Below are 12,015 nucleotides of genomic sequence, written 5' to 3'. Positions count from 1 at the left end.
TCAGGGCTTTTTTTGAGGGGGTACTTGGGGGTACTGAGTACTGGCACCTTTTCCATTGTCTGCTAAAATTGACCCATGGTCCCCAAGTTTTAATGAAAGATTTCAGGCTCTACACACCAATTTTGCCTTGCCATAGATTCTGTGACTGGTTGCAGGGGGCTTGACTATTGTGGGCTGGGTCTCTCAGTGATCACCCCACCCCTGAAGGGTGACCTGGCGTTTGAGTACTGGCACCTTTCCGCTAGAAAAAAACACACTGATTATCTTGATGAGTTTGACTGAATTATAACTGACCTGGCACCCAGCGTGCTTGCTAGTCTCATCAGCTCTGTTCTGAAAGACAGACAAAACAGGGCTAGAGATATGTCAATATTACCTTTTCCAGAGAGAAAATGTAAAAGCAAAAGGCTTATCTATGGCCTTTAACCTCTGACTTTCTCAGCTGTTATTGGGGAAAAAAATTAAAAAGGGAGAATAGGAGTTCTGAGCTGCTGCTGTCTATCCTTCAGACCAAAGTGAGTAGAGGAGGAGGGCTATGTAGGTAAGAGGCACTGTTTTCTTCCTGCTAGTGTGAAACAGGGAGGGAAGGTTTGTGGGAGTATGGTAGGGCCCATAGACCTATTTGCTGTGGGTTCTATACCCCCTCTGGGATCACATCTGGCCCCCAATGTCCAATATCTATGAGTTGCATCATTTCTTGGTGCAACTGCACCTTGAATACTATGTGCAATTCTGGTCACCGCATCTCAAAAAAGATATAGCAGAATTAGAAAAGATACAGAGAAAGGAGATGAAAATAATAAAGGGGATGGACAATTTCTTTATGAGGAAAGGCTAAAGAGGTTAGGGCTCTTCAGCTTGGAGAAGAGAAGGCTAAGGGAAGACATGATAGAGGTCTATAAAATCCTGAGTGGAGTGGAATGGATAGATGTGAATTGCTCATTTACTCTTTCCAAAAATACAAGTACTAGGGGGCCCACAATGAAGCTACTAAGCAGTACATTGAAAACAAATTGGAGAAAATATTTCCTCACTCAATTTGTAATTAAACTCTGGAATTTGTTGTCAGAGAATGTGTAAAACCATTAGCTTAGCAGGGTTTAAAAAAGGGTTGGATAGTTTCCTAAAAGAAAAGTGCATAATTCTGCTAAGCTACCACATTTTACCACATTCTCTGTTAATGAATTCCAGAGTTTAACTATATATTGAGTGAAGAAATATTTTCTCCAATTTGTTTGAAATTTACTACTTAGTAGTTTCATTGCGTGCACCTTAGTCACTGTATTTTGGGAAAGAGTAAACAAGCGATTCATGTTTACCAATTCCAGTCCACTCAATATTTTGTAGACCTCTATCATATCTCCCCTCAGCTGTCTCTTCTCCAAGCTGAAGAGTCCTAGCCTCTTTAGCCTTTCCTCATAGGGAAGTCATCCCATCCCATTTATCATATATGTCACCCTTGTCTGTACTTTTTCTAATTCCATTATATCTCTTTTTGAGATGTGGTGACCAAAATTGCACACAATATTCAAGGTGTGGTTGCACCATGGAATGATACAAAGGTATTATAATATTCTTAGTTTTGTTCTCCATTCCTTTCCTAATAATTCCTAGCATTCTATTTGCTTTCTTAGCTGCTGCTACACACTGAATGGAAGGTTTCAACATATCATTAGAAATGACATCTAAATCCTTTTCATGGGTGGTGACACCTAGTGTGCAAAGTGATGCATGTAGTTTGGGTTCCTATTTCCTACATGCATCACTTTGCACTTTCTCACATTAAATGCCATCTGCCATTTGGATGTTCAGTCTTATAAGGTCTTGCAATTTTTCATAATCCTCTTGTAATTTAAAAAACAGTGGTCCCAGCACAAACCCCTGGGGAACCCCACTATTTACACTTCTCCATTGAGAATATTGATAATTTAACACTACTCTTTGCTTTTCTCTCTTTTAACCAGTTCTTAATTCAAAATAGGACACTGCCTCATGTCTTTCTAATTTCCCCAGCAGTTGTTCATGAGGTATAGGAGTGGAAAGTAACTCTACCTGTTTAAAAGTGCACATTTGCTTGGTCAATCAGGGTCAGACAATGGAAAGTTGCACACTAGTTACTATATTCTCCATTTCTAAGCAAATAGTCTTCTTTACCTTCTTTGGTCATGTTTGTCACCCAGAGCAATCACAGGCTCTTCTTGGGCATAATCACGTGCTTAGACTAGTAAATCTGCAAAGCTTTTCAAATTTTTAACATAACAACTGTGAGCCGAGGGCTTTCTAAAGCAGTGCACATATCTGCAGCATAATCCACTCTGACTACTTTCACCTGACATCTTGCTTGCAGCACAAAGGGCGCAATGTTATAGAACAAATACGGATACATGGTTTGGAAGTGATGATCTCATGTTTTTGATATCTTTCTTTCCTTCGTTCTTAGCCTCTCATCAGTCATTGCTCCACAGGATTACAACAGCCTATTATTTTTTTCTCCGTTTGGCTCATCAAAGACTGTCATGATGGAGGACAATGATTGATTAAACTGTCCACTTAACTATTTGGGAAAGTAACTTAAATTGAAACTGACATCTGCATTAGTTATTTATTTTTGAAAAATTAACATGCTGTAATCACAGTTTTTTTAACATTATAAAATTCCCAAAGATCGCTGTAAAGAGATACCTGTCTGGCTAAATGAAAGAGTTCTTAATAGCTCATTACTTTGTTGTTATGTTTGCTATTGTATACAAATGGGGAAGGCATTTGGAACATGGCTCACAGAACTCTTATGTATGTGAGTGTGTGTATCAGGAATGTCTCTGTGTGGGTCTGTAACCGAGAGGGGAATCATGGTTTTGAATGGAACACTTTCAATATATTCCTTTGGATTGGAAAGAAAAAAAATTAAATGAAATGTACAGATGAGAACAAATGTAATAATGGGGTCAATGTTTAGCCAGTGGCAGTGAGTGTTTTGCTAACCTCTGCCGGTGTTATTACTGGATTTTCAATGCCAGGCCATGTCCACGCTTCAGCACTGAATATTCAGTTTATGTGGCTCTGGCTAACACATGGCTGCTTAAGTTGAAATTCTGAACTTAAGTGGCCATGGGTTGCTGCTTGAAGATAGGACTGTGTTTTATGAGGTGCCATTTATGCGGTTACCTTGGCCAGTTAAGGGGCCCTATTACTAAGATGCATAGGTGCCTATGTGCGTCAAATTGGAACAACCACCTGGCTACCGCATGCCCTGAGTGGTAATTCCATTTTTGACATGCGTCCAAAACATGTGGTAGAAAATATTTTCTATTTTCTAACTTGTGGCGCTTACCCGGTGGTAATTGGCAGTTACCACATGCTGGCTGCTTACTGCCTGGTTAGCTTGTGAGACCTTACTGCTAAGTCAATGGGTGGTGGTAAGGTCTCAGCCCTAAAATGGACGTATGCTGGTTTTATTTATTTATTTATTACATTTGTATCCCGCGCTTTCCCGCTCATCGCAGGCTGAATGCGTCTTACATAGTAACAAGAGAATACAATCTGTAGTATCAGAATCAGTAAAGGAGGTATGTGATAGGACAAATGAACAAGGAGTAAATGGGATAGAAGAAGTATGAGAGAAAGGATAGGGATAGGTAAGGAGGTGGAGCAATATGGGATAAGTTAGAAAGAGCATAGAGGGTAGGAAGGTTGGTAGGAGATATTTTCTGAGTCATTGTTGTTAATGATTAGTTGAACTGGTAAATAGATGGGTTGCTTATGTTTGCTTATGGTAGGTCAAGTCATTCGGGTAGACCTGTTTAAACAGATGGGTTTTCAAGAGTTTCCTAAAGGGAAGATATTCACTATTTGACCGAATGTATCTAGGTAGAGCATTCCAGAGATGTAATCCCAGGTAGGAAAAGTTAGATGTATGGTAGGTTTTGTACTTTAGTCTTTTCAATTGGGAAGGTGCAGGTTAAGGTATGATCGTGAAGATGTTGACATGTTTCTGGTCGGAAGGTTTAATAGATTGACCATGTAACTTGGTGATACTCCATGGATGATCTTGTGGATTAGTGTGATGGCCTTAAAGTTGACTCTTTCTCTAATAGGGAGCCAGTGAAGTTTCATACAGAGGGGTGTTGCACTTTCAAATCTAGGCTTCCCATAAATAAGTCTAGCTGCCGTGTTCTGGGCAGTTTGAAGTTTTTTCATGATATGGGCCTTACATCCAACGAAGATGCTATTACAGTAATCAGGGTGGGTGTGTACCATGGATTGTACCAAGCTGCAGAAGGTATTCAAGGGGAAATAAGGTTTCACATGTTTCAACATCCATATCATGTTGAACATTTTCTTCGTGATGGATGTTTTAATTTTGCCGCATGTCCATTTTTGGCCACAAAAAAATGCCTTCTTTCCAGGTGCACTTAAAAATTGACCTGAACGCGTCCAAAACACGTGCCTACACCAGCACAGGCTACTTTTTGGCGCACCTTAGTAAAAGGGCCCCTAAGTGCTGAATATCAACACTTAACTAACCAAGTGTTGACTCCGCCCCCGGAATGCCCCCAAAATATCTGGCTTTCACTTAGGCACTAACCACTAATTTTCAGTGGCGATAACTGCTTAAGTGCCACTGACAATTAGCGGATAGCCCTGAACAAGTGATTTAACTGGTCAGCTGCCATTTCTGGCTGGTTAAATTGTTTTAAAAAATTGACCAGAAAATATCAAATTAGCAAATGTCACTAACAACAGGTAAAAAAAAAATGGTTCCATTGTACCACAGTAACAGATATTGCTTTGAATTTAGGAGGCCATATGCATAGGAATCAGAAGCAAATTACATGGTTTTGTCACTAGGTGTCACCATACATAGCAACCATTAATAAATCTACAGGTTTAATCCTTAGGTAACACTGGTTTTGGGGTTGTCCATCACTGGATTTGCACCCCAGGGCTCCCACGGAACACTTATTTCTTCTCAGTCCTCTCCCCTAATCACTCTCAGCACATATCCTCTTCTCCAAGGAAGCATATTCTCCACAGGTGTCAGGGTGTGTGGGGGGAGGAAGGAATTTCCCTTCAAGGCCCTGGCAGAGAAGTTCCTCCAAATCACAACTCAGTGTCTGAAGTGGGGTATCCAACTCTATTTACTAAATGCAAATGCAAAATAGTTACTGTTCTGATGTAGTCTTTCAATCCTGAAGAAGCTCCACACTTTCTCTGTATCTGTGTCTGTGATCTCTTTATTTTAACCAATTGATAGGAATTGGCTTTCCAGGTTGTAAGACAAACCAACTCTCTCCAGAATATAATCCTTTAGGGTATGAGGCCTCCCTAGGTTTGAGGTTAACCTATTCCCTTCTGGTTCTACACAGTATCTCCTTCCTGGGCTCCACTTCCACCCAGATACTCCAGTTACATTCTCAAACAGAGGTATCCTTTGCAGTCCAGCTCCAGATTAGGGCTTCTGAGACCTGGTCCTGTTGGATTGAGGGCCAGTATACTGCTTCACTCCTCAAACAAACAGCAGGCAGAGGGCTGGGAAAAACTTCTGACCTGTCACATTTACGTAACATTGGATACAAACTAATAAAGTCAAGAGAGTCTTCACACAAGACAAAAATAGCTGGGCCCTCACACACACTTAGACTCCAATAAGGAGTCTAGTTCTTTGCTGTTGCACTAGTTTCAAACTTATTTATAATTTATTTCCCTGCCTATCGGGAAGGCCATCTGGGTGGCTTACAGACTAAGGAGAGGATAGCGTGAACAAAAAACAGACATGACAAAGCAGGAAGAAGGGAATAATTACAATGATGATGATGGGAGGGGGGAATATACATGAGGGGTAATTGATGAGTCACAGAATGTTCTGCTTACAGTGCTCACTGGAGGAAGGGTTAAGGTTTAATGAAAGGCATCTGTGAAGAGGAAGTTTTTTTTTTTTTTTTAAATCATCCTTAAACTGATCTAAGGATGTATGTAGCCTTAATGGTAGTTTACTCCAGAGTTCAGGATCCTGTACTGAGAAAATGTAGTGTCTAATGTTGTCATTCACTAGTTCTCTGAAAGCAGAGACTATCAAACAATGTTTTGAGGATCTGAGTGTTCTTGAGGGAGTATAGGGTGTCAGCAGCTGGGAAAGAAAACCTGGTTTCCCTGTGGTGTTAATTTTGAAGACTAGGAATGATAATTTACAGGTAATGCAATGTGAGAGAGGCAGCCAATGAGAAGCTTTCAGAAGAGGAGTCATGTGATTATATTTTGGTGCCCTGTTGATAATCTTAATAGCTGTGTTTTGGAAAAGTTGCAATCAGTATAGGTCTAAGTCAGTGGTTGCCATACCTGGTCCTGGAGGCATCCCAACCAGTCGGGTTTTCAGGATACCCACAATGAATGTTCATGAGAGAGATTTGCATACAGTGGAGGTAATGCATGAAAATCTCTCTCATGAATATTCTTTGTGGGTATCCCAAAACCCTGACTGGCTGGGGTGCCTCCAGGAGCAGGTTTGGGAACCACTGCTCTAAGTCCTTTGTATAGGGAGTTGCAATAATCAAGTTGATTAATGACTAAGGAATGTGTGAGTATGTTGAGACCTGGAGGATGATGTAATCGAGCGAATCAATTTCAGCTTAAAGCATGAGCCTGTGATAGTTGGGATCCAAATGTGAGTTTGTTATTGAGAATTACACCAAGAATTCCTGTACTGCTAGTTAGAGGAATAGGGGTATTACAAAGAAATACTGGAGAAGTAAGGGGAATCATGTCACTGGGGGTGAAAAGAAGGATGTTCGATTGGTTTGGATTGAGAACTAGTTTATTGTCCTGCAGCCAGTTGGTAATTTGAGTACGCTTCGTGTTAATATTAGAGATCTTCTATGGGTTAGACGGGTCAAAGGTGCATAAACTTTGGATGTCTTCAGCATATACAAACATAATGAGACCCAGTGATTGTGCTAAGGTTAATGGTGGCGCCAAGAATATATTGATTAATAGAGGGGCTAGAATGGATCCTTGTAGGACCCCTGAAGCAGGTATGAAGGAGTCAGAGTACTCAAAGTGTACAGTATAGGAGCAACTACATAAGTAGGAGGAGAACCAGTCATGGACAGTATCTCTGAATCCTATCTGGTATAATCGGTGAAGTAAGATTGAACGATCAACTACATCAAATGCCGCCAATAGGTCTAATGACAGAAGAAGGACAGATCATAATTTGTTGAGGTGGCCATATGTGTAGGTAGTAATGCCTAATAGAGCCATTTCAGTATTGTGATTTTAGCTTGTGAACTGTAAGAGTTTTGGTGGTAAATTCAGTGATCTGCAGATGGACTATGGATTCTATAATTTTTGCAATAAATTGAAGATTGGCTATGGGGTGAAATTTGCCAGGGTGAGCATTATCCATGATTATCAGGTGAATAATAGCTGTCTACCAGTTGTCAGGAATATTTCCTGTAGAGAGGCTGTGAGAAATCATAGAATGTATATATAGGAGAAGTGTGGTCAGGAATCGCTTGTCAAAACAGGAAGGGAGTGGGTCATGGGGGGCTGTTGTAATTTTCATAGTTTGGAAGTAAGACTATCCAAACTGAGGGATGGATGGGAGACTAAACTTGTTTAGTATACTGCTTAAATGCAGAGGCGAAGGGGGGGGGGGATGTTGACATATGGGGAGTTTATGGGGCTAGGATTTTATGCTCAAAGTGTGTGGCTAACTGTTGTACAGTTGGCCTTGGTTCAAGGGAGCCATGAGGGATCTTAGTAAACCACCATTACCATAAAACATGCTCACTATGACTTATAAAGGGGTAGGCAGTACTGGAGATGCTGTAACATGATGAAATGCACCTTCTCTCTGCTCTAATTTGGTATGGTTCTGGGGTCAGGAACATACAGGACTAGTGAGTACATAAGTACATAAGTATTGCCATACTGGGACAGACCAAAGGTCCATCAAGCCCAGTATCCTGTTTCTAACAGTGGCTAATCCAGGTCACAAGTACCTGGCATGATCTCCAAAAAGTACAATACATTTTATGCTGCTTATCTAAGGAGTGGATTTTCCCCAAGTCCATTTTAATAATGGTCTATGAACTTTTCCTTTAGGAAGCCATCCAAACCTTTTTTAAACCCCACTAAGCTAACTGCTTTTACTACATTCTCTGGCAACAAATTCCAGAGTTTAATTACACGTTGAGTGAAGAAACATTTTATCCAGTCCTGCAAGAATCCTTACACAACAAAGAAAATGAAATAGATCAGTGGTTCTCAAACGTGACTTGGGGGACCACCAGCCAGTTGGTTTTCAGGATATCTCTAATGAGTATGTCTAAGAGATTTGCATATAATAAAGGTAGTAGGCATGCAAATATGTCTCATATTCATTAGGGATATCTTGAAAACCCAACTGACTGGTGGTTCCTCAAATCAAGTTTGAGAACCACTGAAATAGACAACTGAATCACTAAGGCAGTGGTTCTCAACCCAGTCCTGGTAGCACACTCAGCCAGTCAGGTTTCAGGATATCCACAATGAATACGTGTGAGATAGATTTCATACAAAGGAGGCAGTGTATACGAATCTATGTAATGTATATCCTGAAAAACTGAATGTTTGAGTGTGGCCCGATGACTGTGTTGAGAGCCACTACACTAGGGCCAGGTCAAGCAGGGAGTGGGGTGTCGTAGCATGAAAGTGCATGGTGGAACAATGGAGTGGGGCACCACTGCACAAAAATTATGGGGCCCTTTTACTAAGCTGCAAAAATGCCTACATGCACCCAATGCGTGTCGATTCCAAGTTACCGCCTGGCTACCACATGTCCCGGGCAGTAATTTCATTTTTTTTTTCTTTATTTATATTTTGCAATTATATTCAAGACATACAATCTTTTCAAAACACACCAATGAATGTAATATAGTAAAGAAGAAAATATAACAATGAAAACTCTAAATTACAATTGGTGATTTTAGCCCACATTATGAGGATCCAAAATTAAAGTTAAACCAAAGGGACTTGGCATAATAGGAAACAAATTCTGATAACATCTCAGGCTCTACATTTTCTATTTCTGCTAAGACATATGGACTTATCTAGCGGCCTTCTGGGCTTTAAGAAAATCATTCAGTTGTTTATCATCATAGAAAATATATTTCCGATCTTTAAACATTACCAAGCATTTACATGGAAAACGAAGCTGAAAACGTGCCTGTAAAGAAAGCACTTCCGTTTTCATTTCCAGAAATTTCTTTCTACGTTGTTGAGTCCATTTCGATATGTCAGGAAATAATTTCATTTTTTACACGCGTCCACTACGCATGTCAGAAAATATTTTTATTTTCTGGCGTCTGTGTGGTAATCGGCATTTGAACGTGCATTGACCACTACCACCTGGTTAACGCGTGAGACCTTACCGCTAAGTCAATGGCTGGTGGTAAGGTCTCAGGACCAAATTGGACGCGTGGCAATTTTCATTTTGCCACTTGTCCATTTTTGGCCCCCCACCCCCCAAAAGGCATTTTTTTACAGGTGCGCTGAAAAATGATTCTGCACGTGGCCAAAACATGCGCCTACACTATCGCAGGCCATTTTCAGCGCACCTTAGTAAAAGGACCACAGTATGTGTAAACTGTGTATATGTGTCTGTGTGTAGAATATTTGTCTGCATTTATCTGTGTTGAATCTCTTTCTCTCTGTGAGCAGAATGGAAGAGGTAGACTTAATGGAGAAGTTCAGGAACCGCTGTTTCAATGTTTCTAATTCAGAAGCTGTTGGAACTGCTTCTCCCACAGAAATGCACTGAGTCGCTTTTGACAGTAAGGTGCTTAAATTGGCCTTTTTTGAAAATTTACTAGGGCTAAATTCCTAAATTTATGCTCTTAAGCCTAGAAAGTGTGTGGCAACAATGGCAGATTTAGAACAGTGAAAAACGCTTAGCAGCTTAGCTCTGATTTTCAACATTAGTAGTATTGAAAGTGATATCCTACTTCAGTGGAATGAAATAGGATGAAGCTTCAGAATTTATACCTACTTTGGCATCCAAGATGCTGGTCTCCACTCGAGCCACTCCTTGGTTCTCCCTGAACAGCTGGATTTTGTTGACTTGGCTGAACTCTGCCAGTACTGTTGTAAGATTGTTTTTCAGATCAATCACATGGCTGATGCCATGCCGAGGACCTACCAACAGAGTGGTGGCCGGCTGCTTCTCATCCTAGGAATGAGATAACTCAAGAAAGTAAAAACAAAAATAGAATTTGGCAAACAATCTCAACTGGACAGATCTCACCTGATCCTGACAATGTATCTGTTGTCATCTATTTATTCTCTCTATTCCTATACAACCTCTGGTATCAGAGTCAGAATGGTAAGGGATCTGACTACATGGCAGAAGAGAAACATTTGATAGTTGGGTCAGATTTCTACACATTGGGGGGCCGATGCAGGAAGCTTGTGTTAGAGCCATGCACTAATCAGTTTTTGCTCTTCGATTCAGTGAACTAATGGAATTCAAATTACCACCATGATAAAAAGTGTATGCGCTGTCAGAAACAAACAAAAAACAAAACAGCACACACTGTGGGGCACTAAGTGCAGTTGTTTGCTGCTGAAAAGCAAAAAAAAAGTCTCCCTTCCTGTCAGTGTGTAAGAAGTGATTGGCTCACGCACTGACAGGAAGGGAAACATTTTTAAAAAATCTGCTACCTCCCTCTGGGTCACCTGCACCCTCTGCCAAAAATCCCTGATAGTTTAGTGGACCCCCCAATCTCCATCCTGACTCCAGAAAGGGCTCTGCTGATGCCCAGAATTCCCAACCCCAGAGATGCCCCTGTTTCTTCCTCAACATTGTCAGAAAAATTCCCTGACATCCAGATCCCCCCGACACCTCAAAAATAAATCAATGGTAGTCTAGTCGATTCCCTACTCCTGATCCCCCAATCACACCTGACACATAAAAATTAAATCCCTGGTAGTCTAGTAGATCCTCCCCAGCACTCCACCCCCTACACTCCAAATACTAAATCACTGGTGGGTTAGTGGATCTCCCCAATTCCTCCAGTATTTTGGGGGTTTCAAGGGGATCTTGCGGTTGGATGGATGGAGATCCACTAGATTACCAGGGATTTATTTTTGGGGTGTAGGTGGGGAGGGTCCACCGGACTGCCAGGGATTTTTGGCTGGAGGTGGAGGCTGTTAGCTATTCTGCCTCTGCTACAGAGAACAAACCACCCCTTCTACGCCTCCTCAGGCCTGGCGTTGAGGTTCCTACTTTGTGTTTGCCTTTTGCAGCAGTTCTCTGTATCTTAGCAGAATAGCTAATAGACTCCATTTTAATATGAGGTGCACTGGTGTCTAATCCAAGGTTTTGCTTCTGCACAAAACCTTTTTTTTGCATCATGCTAACCACACACTTCTGTCTGTGCGAGCTTTCTAGGTCATCTACTCCTGCTAGAATTTAGTGCAACTGCACAGTGCAGAATTTGCGCAGAATTCCCAACCATGCAGATTCAGCATTTTTGCACAGAATCAACAATCAGGTGACGAGTGAGCAGGTTGGTGACCTGATCTACTTCCTTGGAACCTCCTCCTTTATGTACCACTCGGAGGGAGAACTAGTTTTTTTTTTAGCTCCTTTGCTCACAGTGAAGGCTTGCTGGCTGGCTGCCCCCCTCCCCCCCGTCATCTGCCCCCGAGCCTCAGTGGGCCCTCCCCGGCCCTACCTTAACACTACCTGGTGGTCTGCATGCTGCTGCCGCTCTCTGACCAGTGCTACGCTTCTTCAAAATGGCCACTGAGAGTTCAAGCGGATAATCTTGTAAGGCTGCTGCAGGAAGTCTCAGTGACCATTTGCAAGAAGCGGCAGTATCGGCCCAGAGCAGTGGCAATGGGCAGCAAAGAGTCAGGTTCTTTCCTGCCCTGAAGAGGTACTCCTGTTGCAGCTGCTCCTCATCGTAGCTCCCTGGTGAGTGTGAGTGCAGGTGTGGGTGGATGCGGGTGAGTGGTGATGGGGGGCCAGAAATA

The 12,015-nt window shown here is 41.7% G+C and overlaps 1 protein-coding gene across 1 annotated transcript in view; it reads right to left on the bottom strand.

Moving 5' to 3' along the window:
- Positions 1-12,015, bottom strand: part of FRMPD3 (FERM and PDZ domain containing 3) — a 178,142-nt gene that overhangs the window by 50,648 nt on the left and 115,479 nt on the right. The window contains exon 12 of the mRNA XM_030210741.1: positions 10,028-10,207. Coding sequence (XP_030066601.1) covers positions 10,028-10,207 — 180 coding nt within the window. The remainder of the gene's footprint in view (positions 1-10,027; positions 10,208-12,015) is intronic.

This window comes from Microcaecilia unicolor, chromosome 7, assembly GCF_901765095.1.
Source record: "Microcaecilia unicolor chromosome 7, aMicUni1.1, whole genome shotgun sequence".
Classification (NCBI taxonomy): domain Eukaryota; kingdom Metazoa; phylum Chordata; class Amphibia; order Gymnophiona; family Siphonopidae; genus Microcaecilia; species Microcaecilia unicolor.
The sequence above is the reverse complement of the archived record's forward strand: the minus strand, read 5'-3'. Positions and strand labels throughout refer to the sequence as shown.